The 18,731-nt window shown below is 43.3% G+C and overlaps 1 protein-coding gene and 2 long non-coding RNA genes across 12 annotated transcripts in view; 2 read left to right on the top strand and 1 right to left on the bottom strand.

Moving 5' to 3' along the window:
• Positions 1-12,210, bottom strand: part of LOC148135412 (uncharacterized) — a 29,003-nt gene extending 16,793 nt beyond the window's left edge. For 3 of the 10 annotated variants that reach the window (XR_015755132.1, XR_015755141.1, XR_015755139.1), the window contains exons 1-2: positions 11,859-12,210; positions 11,187-11,241 (exon numbers count right to left, since the gene is read on the bottom strand). This is a non-coding gene — a long non-coding RNA (uncharacterized LOC148135412). Of the gene's footprint in view, positions 1-737; positions 845-1,968; positions 2,148-11,186; positions 11,280-11,858 lie in introns of all 10 variants that reach the window. The other 7 variants (XR_015755136.1, XR_015755138.1, XR_015755134.1 and 4 more) reach the window with 5 other exon arrangements.
• LOC122546242 (uncharacterized) overlaps positions 1-18,731 on the top strand; it is a 222,544-nt gene that overhangs the window by 102,100 nt on the left and 101,713 nt on the right. The gene's annotated exons all lie outside the window — the stretch shown is intronic.
• Positions 17,775-18,712, top strand: LOC122544527 (histone H1-like). Its single transcript, XM_043683837.2, has one exon. It carries the CDS (start codon positions 17,833-17,835, stop codon positions 18,532-18,534), a length of 702 nt encoding a protein of 233 aa, XP_043539772.2. The 5' UTR covers positions 17,775-17,832; the 3' UTR covers positions 18,535-18,712.

Genomic DNA, 18,731 nt, shown 5'->3' on the forward strand with positions numbered 1-18,731 from the left:
GAGCTGGTATCCTACTTTTCTAGGGTTTTAGAACCTCTGCGAGCCTGGCTTATAGGTGTCAATGTTATGTTGTAACAGTGATAGTATTGGTAAATAAAGGGGAAGGCTAAAATTAAACAAAACTGTAAGAGATTTTTATCTCCAGGACAAACCAGGAGAGGCTTATAGGTCTGAGTCCACTAGGGATTCCCTGGGCTGTGAGGAGAAAGTGAGGTCTGCAGATGCTGGAGAGCAGAGCTGAAAATGTGTTGCTGGAACAGCGCAGCAGGTCAGGCAGCATCCAGGGAACAGGAGAATCGACGTTTTGGGCATAAGCCCTAGCCCTTCCCTTGGCTGTCTCAAATCTGTACTTTAACAATATCAACAGGAAAGGTTTATAAAGAGATGGTGAAGTGCTGGCAAATAGGACTAGATTAGGTTAGAATATCTGGTCAGCATGGACAAGTTGGACCGAAGGGTCTGTTTCCATGCTATACGTCTCTATGACTCGACGACTCTTCAGTAACTCTTGCCCTTACAGTGAGCACAGTTTCCCTCCATCTCTGTACTTAACCCCTCCTTCACGGATGGTTGTTGAAACAATGCAATAATGTGGCCTATTTGTCTATCTTCATTGTAACTTTGAAAATGCTCTTAATAATTGCAGATTTTAATGCTGTTCCTGAATGTCTATTTTGAATGAGGATTCAGTTTATCTATCTTCAACACTGGTGTGTAAACGTCAATGGGCTACAGACCTTCCATTTGTTAGAGGCAGCTGGTCACTCTTTGCTTTGAACTGAGGAAGTATTACAGTGTCTTAGTCCCTTCAGTGTTTTTCTGGAGGAAGACACAGGGACACCACCTGTAAATCAACCTGTAAATGACAATATTGAACTGATCAGTGTCACATTCTTTAGGATGTGTGTTGTTTTTTTTCTTTAAAGCCTAACAACTTAACCAGAACCACGAATCTGATTCCATTGTTGCCCTGAGTTGCTCCTTGTCTGGAGATTGTGTTTATTTTTCAAGTGATTTGATACCAATTGATTTGGTGATGCTGGTGTTGGACTGGGCTGCACAATGTTAAAAAATCACACATCAGGTGCTTCCAAAAAAAAACTGGTGGACTATAACCTGGTGTTGTGCGATTTTTAACTTGATACCAATTGAGTGAGATCCAGAAACTGAGCAACAACTGCCCAGCACCATGAATGGGAGTACTCAACCACCAGGATGCCTACACAGTTCAATGTCCAACTTCCCAACTACTTGTTGGAAATAGGAAAAACGGCGCTATTTCCAATGTTTTTACCAAGACCCCAGAGTATGTCCTTTTACAAGAGTATCCCATTTCTACAGTTGGTCCACACAACCTCAAGAAAGAGCGGGAAACAGATTGAAATTAAAACAGGGTTCAGAGGATTACAAACCACAAGAATGACCCATAGCAGCTTCTTCCCGCTCTGTCTCTCTCAGCAGGCCCACACACAGCCTGAGGAAGACCTCCCTCTCTCCCCCCGCCACCCCCACTCACTCCAAATTCTGGGACCAGTTCCTGCTCTGCTCGGCCTCTTACAAATAGCCCCCAGTTCTCCCTGAACTCACCCCGACTCAATCCCGGTCTCAGCTAGCTAACCTTCACTTCCAGGTTTAAATGCTTCTTTTCCTCTTCATGCTTTGGTATTATGCACCTACTTTTTATGCTGAAAACTATGGTGATGATGGTAAGACTCTTTACAAGAACCTTTTTCTTAATATTCAAACTTATTTCAAGAAACTGAGTACTATAAGATAACTTTAGTTGTTGCACCGTCAGCTGTTTTAGGGCATTAATGGGCTGTAGCTAGCACCTGGTGATTGTTCAGTAACTGGGACAATTAGGCCCTGAAGAAGGGCCTGTGCCCGAAACGTCGAATCTCCTGTTCCCTGGATGCTGCCTGACCTGCTGTGCTGTTCCAGCAATAAAGTTTCAACTGGGACAATTACCCTTTCATTTAATGTGGCTGGAGTTATTCATTTACCGAACCTTCGGTGTGCTTGTCAGAACTGTTTCGAATGAGAACAGACTGGGTCCTTGGAGTGGCTTGTTCAATGGTATCATTCTGCCTTACTGAGTGAGTAGGCTGTAGGCTGTATGATGAAGGCAGCATAAAGACTTTCCGGAGCTGTTGAATATAAGAGGAAGGAAGTCTTATTCCAGCTTTATAAAACAGATCAAATACTGTATGCAGTTCTGATTGCCACACAATTAGAAGGGTGGGATTGGCTGGAGAGGATGCAGTGGGTTGGAAAGTCTCCGTTAAAAGGGGAGACCATATGAGCTGGGTTTGGTTTCCTTGGAGCTGAGGAGGTTGAGGGAGGATCTGACTGAGATATACTAAATTGTGAAAGATGCAGACAGAGTAGATTGTGATAATCTTTCTCCCCTTGGCAGATATGCTTGAGACCAGAGGGCACAAGTTGAAGTTGTGGGGAAAGCAGTTTAGAGGATATCTGAGAAAAATATTTTGATGTAGATGGAGGGTAAAGTTTGTAATATGCTGCTTGAGTGTGTGTTGGAATAGTCTCACAGCATTTAAGCAGCATCTGGATATGCCCTTAAGAAATCAGGGCATAGTCAGCTATTGGCCAAGTGGATGAATGCAGTTTGGTGTTTGTTGGACATCATGGACATGTTGGGCTGAAGGATCTGTTTCTATGCTGTATGACTCTATATCACTATAACATCCTTGTAAATCTTTTCTGCAGCATCTAAAGTTTAACAACATCCTTCCTGGAGAAGGGTGATGAGCGTTGTACGCAATCCCATAAAAGTGGCATCACTAATGTCCTGTACAGCCACCAGATGACATCCCAACTCCTACACTCAATGTTCTGACCAACGAAAGAAAGCATTCCAAATGCTTTCTTCACTGCCCTGTCTACCTGTGACTCTACTTTCAAGAAAATATGCAGCTGCACCCCTCAGTCTCTTTGCTCAGTAACACTTGCAAAAGCCCCACCATTAAGTGTATAAGTCCTGCCCTGGTTTGTCTTAATCAAAATCTAACACCTCACACGTATCTAAATGAAACTGAATCTGTCACGTCTTGGTCCACCTGACAAAGGTCATAATTAGTAATTTTTTTTTAATGCACTTGAAGACTGTTGAAGTAAAGGTAGGTGTTAATTACCTTGCACTGTATTCTGATGGCGCTCACCATCATTGGGGCACTTGTGGGGGGGGGAGGGGAGGAGAGGAGAGGAAGAGTGCATTCGTCATTGGGTTCTCCACAGTTAAAGGGACATATAGGAAGATCTGTAGGAATGAGAGAGACTCATGGTTGGTGTTTTGCCCACAAGGTGCAAGGATTCAAGATGTCTCAGATCTGGAGGGGGAGGGGGATCTGCCCCAAGTCATGTCCCACATAGACACTAACAACATAGGTAGGAAAAGGGATGGGGATTTAAGTCAGGGAGCTAGGGTGGAAGCTTGGAGCTAGAACAAACAGAGTTGTTATCTCTGGCTTGTTGCCCGTGCCATGTGCTAGCGAGGCAAGGGCTAGGGAGAGAGAGGAGTTGAACAAGTGACGAAGGGGATAGTGTGGAAGGGAGTGTTTCGGATACCTGGATAATTGGGGTAGGTGAGACTTCGACAAACATGGTGGTCTATAACTGAAGCAAAGGAGTACCAATATCCTGGGGGAAGTTTGCTAATGCTCTTCGGGAGGGATTAAACAAATTCAGTAGGGGAATAGGAACCTAAATTGTGGTTACCATGTCCAGAGGTTGAGCATAGTCAAGTCAGAAATATGGTTTTAACGTCGAAAGTGTGCACTAGCAAGCAAGAAGGTGGTTTGAAATGTGTCTACTTCAACGTCAGGAGCATCCGGAATAAGGTGGGTGAACCTGAAGCATGGGTTTGTACCTGGGACTTTGATGTTGTGCCATTTCGGAGACATGGATCGAGCAGGGACAGGAGTAGTTGTCGTAGGCTCCAGAATTTCGATGTTTCAGTAAGAACAGAGAAGATAGTAGAAGAGGGGGAGGTATGGCATTGTTAGTCACGGACAGTATTATGGTGGCAGAAAGGATGTTTGAGGACTCGTCTAATGAGGTAGTCTGGGCTGAGGTTAGAAACAGGAAAGGAGAGGTCACCCTGTTAGGAGTTTTCTGTGGGCCTCAGAATAGTTCCAGAGATGTAGAGGAAAGGCTTGTAAAGATGATTCTGGATAGGAGCGAGTGAAACGGTAATTGTCACGGGGGACTTTAACTTTCAAATTCTTGACTGGATATACTATAATTTGAGTACTTCAGATGAATCAATTTTTTGTCCAATGTGTGCAGAAGAGTTTCCTGACACAGTATGTAAACAGGCCAACCAGGGGCGAGGCCACAATGGATTTGGTACTGGGTAATGAACCCAGCCAGATGTTAGATTTGGAGGTAGGTGAGCACTTTGGTGAAAGTGACCACAATTCGGTTATGTTTACTTTAGTGAAGGAAAAGGATAGATATGTACTGCAGGGCAAAATTTATAACTGGGGGAAAAGATAATTATGATGCAATTAGGTGAGATTTATGATGAATATGATGAGAAAGGAAACTGCAGGGGATAGGCACAGTTGAAATGTGGAGCTTATTCAAGGAACAGCTACTGCGTGTCCTTGATTAGTATGTACCTGTCAGGCAGGGGGGAAGTGGATGAGTGAGGGAGCCGTGGTTTACTAAGGAAGTTGATCGCTTGTCAAGAGGAAGATGGCTTACATTATGATGAGACGTGAAGGCACAGTTAGGGCGCTTGAGAGTTATAAGCTAACTAGGAAAGACCGAAAGAGAGACCTAAGAGGAGCCAGGAGGGGACAAGGGAAGTCTTTGGCAGAGAGGATTAAGGAAAAACCTAAAGCTTTTTATAGCTATATCAGGAACAAAAGAATGACTAGAATTAGATTTGGGTCAATCAAGAACAGGAGTGGGAAGTTGTGCATGGAGTCCAAGGAGATAGGAGAAGTGCAAAATGAATATATTTCATCGGTATTCACACTGGAAAAAGACAATGTTGTCGACAAGAAAACGAAGTTACAGGCTACTAGACTAGATGGGATTTAGGTTCACAAGGCGGAGGTGTTAGCAATTCTGGAAAGTGTGAAAATGGATAACCCCCTGGGCCAGATGGGATTTATCCTAGGATTCTCTGGGAAGCCAGGGAGGAGATTGCAGAGCCTTGGGCTTTGATCTTTATGTCGTCATAGTCTACAGGAATAGTGCCAGAAGACCGGAAGATAGCAAATGTTGTCTGTTTGTTCAAGAAGGGGAATAGAGTCCACCCTGGTAATTACAGATCAGTGAGCCTTTCTTCGGTTGCAGGTAAAATGTTGGAAAAGGCTAGAATAGACAGGATTTATAATCATCTCGAACGGAGTAAGTTGATTAGGAATAGCCAATATGGTTTTGTGAAGGGTAGGTCGTGCTTCACAAACCGTAATGAGTTCTTTGAGAAGGTGACCAAACAGATGGATGAGGGTAAAGCACTTGATGCAATGTATATGGATTTCAGTAAAGTATTTGATTAGGTGTTTTCAGTAAGGTTCCCAACTGTAGGCTATTGCACAAAATATGGAGGCATGGGATTGAGGGTGATTTAGCAGTTAGGCTCAGAAATTGGCTAGCTGAAAGAAGACAGAGGATGGTGGTTGATGGGAAATGTTCATCCTGGTGTCAGTTACTAGTGGTGTACCACAAGGATCTGTTTTGGGTGAGGGCATAGAAGGATGGGTTTGCAAATTTGCAGATGATACTAAGGTCAGTGGAGTTGTGGACAGTGCTGAAGGATGTTGCAGGTTACACAGGTACATAGATAAGCTGCAGAGTTGGGCTGAGAGGTGGCAAATGGAGATTAATATGGAAAAGTGTGAGATGATTCACTTTGGAAGGAGTACTGGTCTAATGGTAATGTTCTTGGTAGTGTAGATGAGCAGAGGGATCTCTGTATACATGTACATTGATCCTTGAAAGCTGCCATACAGGTTGATAGGGTTGTTAAGAAGGCATATGGTGGTTAGCTTTTATTGGGAGAGGGGTTGGGTTTTGGAACCATGAGGTCATGCTGCAACTCTACAAAACTCTGGTGTGGCCGCACTTGGAAAAGTGCATCCAGTTCTAGTCCCCGTATCACAGTAAGGGTGTGGAAGCTTTGGAAAGGGTTCATAGGTGATTTACTGGGCTGTTGCCTGGTCTGGAGGGAATGTCTTATGTGGAAAGGCTGAGGACTTCAGGCTTCATTAAAGAGAAGAAGGTTGAGAGGTGACTTATACATTCACACAGCATAAACGTACAGGTGCAGATTGATAACTGAACTCATGTATCCACATAGAGGAAACTTCCAGGGACTGGTTGATAAATACATTTCATACATTCCCTAGTGTTTCTCTGATGTGGATATGCAAGTTTAGTTATCAATATATATACCTGTCAGTTTCTGCCCTGCGAATGTGCGTGTTTGCTTTACTAATCTGTCCCTAACACTTTCTGCTGTGTGTCTGAGAGTGTAGTTATCAACCTGAACCTGTCAGTTTCAATTATGAGAATACGAGTTTTGATATGAGTCTCTACCTGTCAGTTTCTGCTTTATGAATATTAAATGCAGTCATCAATTTGTACCCATCAGTTTATTCTGTGAGAATGTCGATATTGATCACTATCTGCAAGTTTAAGCTATATCAATATGGGAGAGCAATTCTCAAACAGTATCGGTTAGGTTTTGCTAATTGACACCAGACTGTCATTGTAAATCTGTTTCTACTATGTCAATATGACAGTGTAGATACTAATCTGTCCCTGTCAGTTTCTTCCCTGTCAATATGTGAATACAGTTATTGATCAGTACCCATCAGCTTCTGCTCTGTGAATGTGGGTGTATTAATCAAACTGTAGCTGTCGGTTTCCGTGATGAGAATGTGGGAATACAGTTATCATTCTCTATCTGTCATTTTCTTCTTGTCAAAGTGAGTGTAATTGTCAATCTGTATCTTTCAGACTCTGCTGTGTGAATACATTAATATAGTTATCAATCTGTAGCTGTCAGTTTCTGCTTGGTGAAGAATTGAAATCCTTCCAATTTCTGCTATATGAATGTGTGAGCTGAGTTTTCACCCGTCACTATCAGTTTCTGCTTTGTGAATTTGAGAGTTTAGCTATCAATCTTTTCCTGTCAGGCTCTGTAATGTCAGTGTTTGAGTGTATTTACTCATCTTTTCCTGTCAGTTTGTGTGACTGTAGTTATCAACTGGTACCTCTCAGATTCTGCTATATGAATATGTAAGTGTCGTTATCCATTTGATTTGATCTGATTTATTATTCTCACATGCACTGTGATACAATGAAAAGTGTGGTTTCGTGTGCTTTACAGGCAAATAATATCAGATAAAATGCATCAGGGTAATGGAACAGAATCTGTAATAGAGTATTAAAGCTGCAAAGAGAGAGAGAGATTAATGTTAAAATGTGAGTGAGATTAGAGGTGCTGGAAAAGCACAGCAGGTCGGGCACCATTCGAAGAGCAGGAAAATTGACATTTCGAGCAAAAGTCTTTCATCAGGAATGCCCGAAACGTCAATTTTCCTGCTCCTCGGATGCTGCTTGACCTGCTGTGCTTTTCCAGCACCACTCTAATCTTGACTTTAAGCTCCAGCATCTGCAGTACTCACTTTCGCCTTAAAATTTGAGCAGTACATTCAAAGGTCTGATAACAGCAGAGAAGTTGTTCTTGAGTTTGTTGGGTGGTGTATTCAAACTTCTGTATTTTCTGGTGGTAGCTAGGAAAATATTAGTTTTTATACAAAAGATAGGGTGGGTGCCAAGTAATAGACAGATGGAGATGGAGTCCAAAGAAAGAGATGAACAGTAGGATAACTGTCAGACTAAGGGTGGATAGCGGATTAATAAGGTCTGTTAGTGGCTCACAATTGGTGGTGTACAGCAACAGACTATGTGTTACCAAGGGGTATGGGGTTTTGGGTAATGACATGGGAGAGCTCAAGCCCTATATTTGTAGAACTCAATACTGAGTGCAGAAAGCTGTAGAGTTCCCAAGCTGAAAATGAGGTGCTGTTCTTCAAGCATGTACTGAGCTTCACTAGAGCACTGCAGCAAGCCTGAGATCGAGATGTTGGCCAAAGTACAGGGTGGTGTGTTGAATGACGTGCAACTGGAAGCTCAGGATCTTTTTGTCTGGATAGAATGTAGGCGTTCTGCAAAGTGGACACCCGTTCTGCGTTCAGTTTCTCCAACATAGAGGAGACCACATTGTGTGCATTTTCCTTGCCACTGTCAGTTCTGAGGACCGGTCACTAGACCTGAAATGCTGCCAGACCTGTGAATTTTCCACCAATTTTTGTTTTGTTATCAATCTCTCGCTGGGAGTTTCTTCTTTGTGAATATGTGAGTGTCGTTATCAAAGTGTACACTGCTGCCTCACAGTGCCAGAGACCCGGGTTCAATTCCCACCTCAGGCGACTGACTGTGTGGAGTTTGTACATTCTCGCCGTGTCTGTGTGGGTTTGCTCCGGTTTCCTCCTACAGTCCAAAAATGTGCAAGTTAGGTGAATTGGCAATGCTAAATTGCCCGTAGTGTTAGGGGCAGGGGTAAATGTAGGGGAATTGGTCTGGGGGGGTTGCGCTTTGGCGGGTCAGTGTGGACTTGTTGGGCCGAAGAGCCTGTTCCCACATTGTAAGTAATCTAATCTAATCTTAAAAAAAAACTTGTGTGATTTGAAATTGGGAGCATAATCGATCTATTCCTGTCAGTTTCTGCTTTGTGAATGAGAGTGTAGTTATCAATCTTTCTCTGAAATTTACTGCCACCTGCATGTGAGTTATTTACCAACCTGTCCCTGTCAGATTCTGCTCTGTGCATCTGAGAGTGCAGTTATTAAACTATCTATCAGCTTCTTATTTATAAATATGAAAATTTGTTTATCATATGGTACCTGTCAGGTTTTGCTATGCAAATCTGTTAAGTCTAGTTATCAACCTGTACCTGTCGTGTGTGTGTGTGTGCGCATGATTATTGTTCTCTCTCTTTCAGTTTCTGCAATGTGAATATGTGAGAGCAGATATCAATCGATGTCTGTCAGTTTCAGTTGCGACCATGTTGAATTTAGGAATTGATCTATAACATGTCAGTTTCTGCTGTGTCACTGTGAGAGCGAAGTTCTCATAGAGTTCCAGTCACTTTCAACTCTTATACATCAAAGTTGCTCAATTCTCTGGCAACCAATAAAATTCTAGAATCTATTGTTGATTGCCAGAAAAATTCATCTGGTTCACTAATGTGCTTGAAGGAAGGAAACTGCCCTCCTTACCTTGTCTGGCCTACATGTGACTGCAGACACACATCAATGTGGTTGACTCTTAAATACTGCAGGGGTAGTTAGGGATGGGCAATAAATGCTGGCCTAGCCACTGATTCCCCCATCCCATGACTGAATTTGGATAAAAAAAAGGTCTCTGTGACTGTGATTCTATCTGTGATAGCAGTTCTTAGGGTATTGCGATTGGGCCTTAAACTCTTATGCATTTTGTGATTTATGACTCAATCACAGAATTAATACAGCCATTCAGCGTGTTGTGTCTGTGCTGGGACATTCTACTCTTTATCTGTTCTCCATACTAGTTTCCAATAACTGTTTGGGATTCTGAACTTCATCCACTCACTGCCAGTGTCTCGGTGTAAATGCCAATTTGAGATTAATTCTGCAGTTATCAGCCTTTGAATGCCTATAATGCTTGTTTTGCTCTGTGTGCAGTGACGAGTCGAATATTTGGATGCCATTCTCTTTCTGTGTTTAGTTGTGTTTTTTTCAGTCAGGGTGTAGGATAAACCAGTTCAATGTTCGCTAAACCTGGTGATTGAGGGATTAATGTTGGTTCAATACTTATCTTTGCCGAGAATTTGAATTTTACTGTATTCAATCTCAGTTTTATTTTTACATTTTGTGTGTGCACTAGTCTTTGGCAGTTGCTGCTGGGCACTGCAATAATCTAACACTAACATCTTCTGAAGCATTTAATAATTTCGTCAGTCAATTTATGACTGTCCATATCTGGAAGTAGTTTGGGCCTAAATTGCACTTTAACCATTAACTGTCTGAATGTGAGTGAATTTTCTGTTGTGCTGCCAATCTGTATCACTTTGAAGAATGACATTGTCTGTATGTCTCCTTGTGTTTCCAGTCCTGCATGTCATGATCTAATCCACTTTGAGGTGGGTTTCGATTAGATTAGATTCCCTACATGTGGAAACAGGCCCAACAAATCCACACCAACCCTCGGAATAGTAACCTACCTGACTGACTGACATTTCCCTCTGACTGACTAATGCACCTAATACTAGCATGGCCAATTCACCTGACCTGCACATCTTCGGACTGTGGGAGGAAACCGGAGCACCCAGAGGAAACCCACGCAGACACAGAGAATGTGCAAACTCCACACACACAGTGGCTCAAGGCTGGAATCGAACCTGGGACCCTGGTGCTGTGAGGCAGCAGTGCTAACCACTGAGCCACCATGCCGCCCTTTTTAATGTCTTATCAATCAGTGTTTTATACATTAAAAAGTGTGGGAGTGTGTATAAAGTGTATTTTCATCAACACCAGGCTGACAGACAGAGACAGATGTGTATGCACGTGTGTGAATGAGCTTTAAGGCATCCTCTCCAGAAGCATCCTCTGTCGATCAGGCTTGACCAAGAGGTTCATTTGGAATTTACATTGTTTGATTACTGTCTTTATTCAGGACAACTATTTATCAAAAGAATAAATTTGTCCTGCTCAGTTACTCAATGTCCAACTTTGCTTCTATATCTGCACTCAATATCAACTTCACATATATTTGTTATAACAATGTAACAGCATGATTGATTATAACTTTAAAAATGCCTTTTCTGCATATGGATTTAATGCAGCTCAAATGTATATTTATTACAAGCATACAGTCTAACCTGCTCTAATCTTATGAATGATAATCGGCTTTGAATAATGGAATTTACCGTCAGTGAGGTGGTATGCATTGAGAACAGGGTGAAATAATATAGATTTATATATTGTCAGTTGTGTTTAACTCTGATTGAGCTCAATTTCCAGAAGTACACATTCAAAGTGCGTCTGACTCAATCCACTCAGACAGAGGAAAGGACATTCTCCTCTCCGACAGTGGTAACATACCTGCTGGGGGTGAGAAGCAGCTGGTCACCCTTGGATTGGTCCATCAAATATTTCCCTGGAGAAAAAGACAGAGCTCCTGTACATCACTAGCAGCTGAGTAGGAAGACATCAAATGATCAATGCAATATTCAGGTCATGATCATTATAATTCTTTGTTTTTGAACAAGGTAAGGTGAACAGTGCAGAGCCTGGTTCCACTCGAACCCTGAGCACCTTCCAGTCTTTGTCTAAGATAAAATAAACTAACCAACATATGCACAGCTCCACAAATGGAATGATTACACAGTTCAATATCCAACTCCCAATACACCAACTGTTGAAAGACGAACACTGGGCACGATTTCACACACTTTGAGACGTTTACCGGTGCCTGATATACTTACCCTTCACAGGGTTATTACATTTGTTTCTACAGTCCTTTACTTCAATGTCTATTGGCATCAAAAAGCGTGAAACAGAAGCCAAACAATGAATTCTTTTCAGTGTTTAGGGGATTGCAAACCACAAGAATGTCCCACAGCAGCTTCTTCCCGCTCTGTCTCCCTCAGCAGGCCCACACACAGCCCGAGAAAGGCCTCTCTCTTCCCCCCAGCCCGCTCACTCCAAGTTCCGGGACCAGTTCCTGCTCCGCTCGGCCTCTTACAAACAGCCCCCGGTTCTCCCTGAACTCACCCCGAATCAATCCCGGTCTCGGAGCCTCCTCTGTGTCCCAGGCTCCCATCCCGATGTGCTGCTGGAAGGAGCCTGCTGTTCCCTCGCTTCCCTGGGCGCTGATCTCTCCATTGCGGTCTGTTTCAAACAAACCTCTTGCACTCACTGAGTAAATGCTCCTCAATGGCAGCGCTGGGGGAGGGCCTCACGAATGCGCTCCTCTGGTCAGGAACAGTCAGAGTTGGGGGAGGGGCAGCATTGCGCATGCCACGCTTGTCCCAATGATTCCCAGAAATAAACATCAATTGGCCATTTCACCAATTCCCTTTTCTCCCAGTTTGACCAAAGGAACTGGGGCTGTGGGGGAAAGGGCAGAGAAGGTTTCAAGCTGGGACATTGTCCCTTTATGAAACTCCAATGGTGCTCATTCCCGGGTCATGTTAATAACTCCTCCCTCCGGCTCTCTCACAATCTGATCAGGGAGCGGGGAAGCTGGCGGCCATACGGCCCATCCCCTGTGCTCCCCTATTCGATAACATCACGTCTGATTGAATGTTAACGGTGGTATTTAATCCTGCTGACCCCTCATCCACTAATCTTAACTCCTTGCCCAAAGTATCATATAGAGAGATGGATTAAGTGGACCATTCTTACGAAGGCAGAAAATTACTGATGGAGAGAGTCTTGAATCACAGTGTCAGTGCTTATTTCTGGGTCTGGAGGCATGTGCAATAGTCATACCAGGTGTGCAATAACATCTCTGCGACTCGATTTAGTTTGTAGTGGATGACAGATTTTAGTATTAGGTATGCCGCAGACAGAAAATTGTGATGTATTGTATGCCACAACGAGAGACCCCAGCTGTTTTTGTTTATTCACTCCTCGAACGTGGATGTCGCTGGCTGAGCCTCGCATTTATTCTCCATCCCTTTGAGAAGGCGGTGGTGAGCCACCTTCTGGAACCGCTGTTGTCCATGTGCTGCCTACAATGCCATGAACAAGGAGTTCCAGGGTCTTGATCCAGTGACAGTGAAAGAAAATGGTCTTATTTTGAAGTCAGGATCGTGAGTGCCTTGGATGGGAGCTTGTCTGATATCAAGGTGATGTTTCCCTACATCAGCTGCCTTAATCGTTCTGGAAGGTCCTCCTTTTACAAATAACAAAACTCGAATCTCTTTGTCAGCGGCCTAGACAGACATCTCTCTGGCTGACAGCGAGAAATCAGAATAGTGAGCTATCTTCCTGGTGACAGAATTAAGGAAAACTCGGAGAGAGTGCACGATATTCACAAAAGCAAGAGGGACCAGCTGGAGTAAACACTGGAACTAACTACATAGGAAGGGAAAAGGATGAGATTCCGAAGGAAGAATAAGGAAGAGAGGCAAGAATTTAAAAAAGGAGGTCCTCTCCTATAGTGATATCTAATTTACTCCCTCTGCTCCGAGCAAGTGAGGGTAGGAATAGGATGATAGAGTAAGAAAATGCCCAACTCAGGAGTTGGTGCATGGGGAGAGGCTTCACATTGTTGGATCATTGGAATCTCTTCGGAGGAAGACGTGACTTGTATAAAAATGGATGGATTGCACCTGAATTGGAATGGATCTAACATACTGGCAGGGGCATTTCCTTGAACTGCTGGGGAGAGGTTAAACTAGTAAGGTGTGGGGGCAGGAACCAAGGATATAGTGAGGAAAGAGAGCGATCTGAAACTGGTATAGTTGGCAAGTCAAACAGTCAGGGCAGGCAGGAACATTGCAGAGAATGAGGTAGGATTCATAAATTAAACTGCATTTATTTCATGCAAGAAGCCTAACAGGGAAGGAGGATGAACTCAGGACATGAATAGGTGAATGGGATTGGTGTTGGGATATCATAGCTATTACAGAGACATGGTTTGGGGATGACAACTGCAGCTTAATGTTCCAGGAATCAAAGGATGGGGGTGAGGGGGGGGAGGGGAGCAGCAAGAGAAAATGAGGAGTGACGTGTTTGGTAAGAGATAACATTTCAGCTGTACTTAAGGAGGATTTTCCTGGGATTACATCCATGGACATTATTTGGGTAGAACAGAAATAAGAAAGGGTTTGATCACCTTATTGGGATTGGACTGTAGACACCCAACAGTCATCAGGAAATTGAAAAACAAATTTGTAAGGAGATCTTAGATCTGCAGGAACACTGGTATGGTTATGGTGAGGGATTTTAACATTTCAAACACAGATTGGGGCTGCCATATTGTTAATGGTTTTGACAGAGAGGAATTTCTTAAGTGTGTACAAAAATAATTGATTCAATATGTGAATATATCTTCTAGACAAGGTGCAAAACTTGATCTACTCTAGGGATGTAATGATGTGTCAGTTGGGGAGCATTTTGTGGCCAGCGACCATAATTCAATTAGTTTTAAAACTGTTATGCAAAAGGATATCAAGATCTCAAAGTTAAATTTTTGAGAGTATTACGCAAGAACTTTCAAAAGTTGACTGAGGGCAGATGTTCACAGGCCAAAGGGATGGCTGGAAAATGGGAAGCCTTCAAAAATGAGAAAAGGAGGGTCCAGAGACAGCATGTTCGTGTTAGAGTGAAAGGCATGATCGGTAAGTGTAGGAAATGCTGGATGAGAAAAGAAATTGAAGTTTTCGTTCGAATAAGAAGGAAGCATGTGCTAGGTATGTACAGCAGAGATTGAGTGAATCCTTCAAAGAGTATAAAGGCATTAGGGATATACTTAAGAAGGAAATCAGGAGGGCAAAAAATGGACGAAAGATAGCTTTAGCAAATAGTGTTAATGAAAATTCAAATGTATTTTATAAATACATAAAGGACAAAAGGGTAACCAGGGCAAGATTAGGGCACAGCAAAGATTAGCAAGGCAGCTTATGTGTGGAACAACAGGAAATGTGGGAGATACTAAGCGAGTGCTTACTGAGGAGAAGGAAATGGAAGATATAGAATGTGGGGAAACAAATGGTGACATCTTGAAAAATGCCCATAATACAGAAGAGGTGCTGCTGGATGTTTCTAAACAGAAACGGTGGATGAAGTACGAGCACCTGATCAGGTGTACCCTGGAACACGGTGATAAACTAGGGAAGTAATTGTTGGGCCCCTTGCTGAGATTCCTGTATCATCGATAGTCACACGTGAAGTGCAAAAAGACTAGTGGTTGGCTTTCGTAATGCCAATATTTAAGAAAGGTGGTAAGGAAAAGCCAGGGAACTATTGACTACTGTTGATGTTGCACTCACTGTTCAAACAGTTGAGGGGATTGTGGGAGGCAGGATTTACATCTTTTTGAAAGGCCAGGATTGATTGGAGTCGTCAACATTGCTTTCTGCGTGGGAAGTCATGTATCACTAACTCGACTGAGTTTTTTTTGATTTGGCAAGGAAGAGGACTGATGAGGCCAAAGTGGTGGATGTGATTTACATGGTCTTCAGTAAGGGGTTTGTTTGTGTTCCCCGTGGGAAATTGGTTAGCAAGATTACATCATATGGAATACAGGAAGAACTCACCAATTGGAAACAGAACTTGTCCGAAAGTAGAAGACAGAGGGTGGTGGAGGGATGCTTTTCAGACTGGAAGCCTGTGACAATTGATGTGCGAGGAGAAAGTGAGGACTGCAGATGCTGGAGATCGAGCTGAAAAATGTGTTGTTGGAAAAGTGCAGCAGGTCAGGCAGCATCCAAGGAGCAGGAGAATCGACATTTCGGGCAAATGCTGCTCGGGATGCGGCCTGACCTGCGTTTTTCAAGCAACACATTTTTCAGCACAAGTGATGTGCTACAACGATTACTGCTGGGTCCACTGCATTTCATCATTTATATAAATGATTTTAGTTTTAAAAATGACACAACACCAGGTTATAGTCCAACAGTTTTATTTGGAAGTACAAACTTTCGGAGTGCTGCTCCTCCGTCAGGTGTCTATGCTCTGAATGCTTGTACTTCCAAATAAACCTGTTGGAGTATAACCTGGTATTGTCATTTTTAACTTTGCACACCCCAGTCCAACACCAGCACCTCCACATTATTATGAATGATTTGGATGTAAGGTTGCAGGTAAGTTAGTTAGTAAGTAAGTTTGCAGATTACACAAAAATTGGAGGTGTAGTGGACTGCAAAGAAGGCTACCTCAGAATACAACAGGATCTTGATCAGATGGGCTACTGGACCCAGGAGTGGCATATTGAGTTCAATTTAAATCAATATGATGTGCTGCAATTTTGAAAGGCAAATCAGGGCAGGACCTACACACTTAATATTAAGGTCCTGTGGAATGTTGCTGAACAAAGAGACTTTGGAATGCAGGTTCATTGTTCCTTGAAAGTGGAGTTATAGTTAGATAGAATAGCAAGAAGGCATTTGAAATGTTTTCCTTTACTGGTTAGAACTTTGAGTATGTGACTTAAGAGAACATGTTGTGGGTGTACAGAATATTGGTTATGCCACTTTTGGAATATTATGTGCAATTCTGGTCTCTCTCCTATAAAAAGGATGTTGTGAAACTTGAAACGGCTATTCAAGATCATTTTTGGTCCAAAGAAAAGGCCTACAATTTGGGAAGAAATATAGCAAGACAGGAAGGCTGCAAACAGATCAAAATTTAGCAAATGACAGCGAAAAGAACAAATGAAGAAAAGAGTAATGCTGCAGAAGCCATTTAAAAAAAACTGCTAAAACACCAATACATGTGTAAAGAGAGAAATAAACATAAATAGGTTGGTAAAGAGGACCACATGTCACTTACAACATTAAAGAGGGGAGTTCAAAATGGGGAACAAAAACATCTCAAAAATCACGAACATACTGTTGTTCTCTGTTCACAAATATTAACACAACTAACACAACAGTAATGTTGGGGAATTTAGTGAGTGGGAAATACTGAACCAAATCAGTATTATTTGGGAAATGATGTTGGGACAATGGATTGGGTTGAAGGTTGTGAAACACCAGACATTGATCATCTGCGCCCAGACTATTTAATGTAGTGGATGCAGTAGTGGTCATGTTCCAAGATTCTATCGGCTCTGCAATAATTTACACAGATTAGGGGCTAGCGAGTGTAAGCAATCCAATGGAAAAGGGAGGTAGGTATAAAACTGGGAACTATAGACCAGTCAGCCTGCAGGGAAAAAATCAAAATGAAAGCTTCAATTGCGAAGCATTTGACAAAACAGTATTCAGGATCTGCTAGACTCAGCATGGACTTGAACGCCCTGTTCCAGTGCATACTGTTCTGTCTTCCAAGCTTGACAAACCGACTGGCCATCTTTGAGGATGTAAACAGTAGAGCTGATGATAATGTAACAGTTACTGAGGAGAAAATAACCAAGAAACTCCCTGGACAACGCAGCAAAAGCTGAAAGGAGGAGAAAGTCTATCCTTCCACACTTACATTTGGTGATATTTCTGGCGTGTGACTGTGTGAGTGTGAATATTGTGTCAGAGAGACTCGGAAAAGGGCGGATGGTTAGTCTAACGTAACTGTGTTTGTGTGTCCGCTAATATTATGATATTTCCAAGTTTCTCTTATTTAACTCAAAAATATTTTGAATTCAAGTTATCGCCCTGCTCCCCTTCTAAACCCCAAATGTAGATTTGAAGGTAATATATTTGTTAGTTTCAAGATTGGCACTAAAAGTAGTGACAATGTCACCGTTCACCTCAGAAAGCGCGATCAGTACAGCAGCAAAATGCGTTTAACTCGACAATGGAGCCGCCTATTCGAGTGAAAATTTTTCGGCCGTAAAGCTTGCAGTATCAGGATCAGGAGCGATCGAGCCCGGCTCTTTGGAGATGCGGAATTTCAGAGGAATCGGGGAGTTTCGGCCGTTCGAGAAACACAGAGAGGCAGCAGGAGCAGGGAGCTGACGGCGGGTTGTCCCTGCGCCGTCCGCTCGCTGCCTTGAAGTTGCTCAGTGCCGCCGCCAACAGCTTCATTGCTGACCCAGTTCAGACTGATCCAGAAAGAGATTCAGCGCAGAGTTCTCAACATGAGCGACAGTGCAGCCGCCGAAACGGCTCCTCCAGCCTCCGCTCCCACCAAAGCCAAGGCTCCCAAGAAGAAGGCAGCGGCTCCCAGGAAAAAAACACCCGGTCCCGGATTAGGAGAGATGATACTGAAGGTTGTCGGGGATATCAAGGATCGCAAAGGGGCGTCTCTGTCCGCTGTAAAGAAGGCGCTGGATAGAAGCGGAATCGATGTGGGAAAGCGAAAGGCACAGATCAAGATGAGTATCAGGAGGTGCCTGACGAACGGCTCCCTTGTTCTGGTCAAGGGCCATGGCGTCTCCGGCTCCTTCAAACTCCCAAAGAATCCAGTCAAGGCAAAAGCGGGAAAGAAGGCGGGAACATCAGCGGCCGCCAAGAAATCGGCCGTGAAGAAATCACCGGCCAAAAAGGCGACAGCGAATAAATCCCAGGCCAAGAAAGCGACAGCCAAGAAATCCCCAGCCAAGAAAGCGACAGCCAAGAAATCCCAGGCTAAGAAAGCGACCGTCAAAAAATCCCCAGCCAAGAAAGCGAGCGGCAAGAAGACGGCACCGCCAAAGAAAGCGGTGAGCAAAGCAGCGCCAAAGAAACGCACTCCCGTGAAGAATGTGAAAAAGATCAAGGGTCCTAAACCCCTCAGCAAACCGGCTAAAAGCAAGGCCAAGCCCAAAGCGAAAGTGACCAAGACAGCAGCAAAGAAATGAACCAGTCAGTGTAATATACACCCATCTGAACCCAAAGGCTCTTATCAGAGCCACCCACTTGTCTCAGGGAAGAGCTGAGCCCGGATCCAATGTACACGAGAACCCGGACTACAAATCTTCTCACAAACTTTGTCTTCGGGCTAATTACAATCGAGGTAATTTTAAAAATAACAGACAAAATGAGATTCTGTCCTTTA

This window comes from Chiloscyllium plagiosum, unplaced genomic scaffold (assembly GCF_037043375.1).
Source record: "Chiloscyllium plagiosum isolate Xiang-an unplaced genomic scaffold, Cpla_swu_hap1 HiC_scaffold_49, whole genome shotgun sequence".
NCBI classification, from domain to species: Eukaryota; Metazoa; Chordata; class Chondrichthyes; order Orectolobiformes; family Hemiscylliidae; genus Chiloscyllium; species Chiloscyllium plagiosum.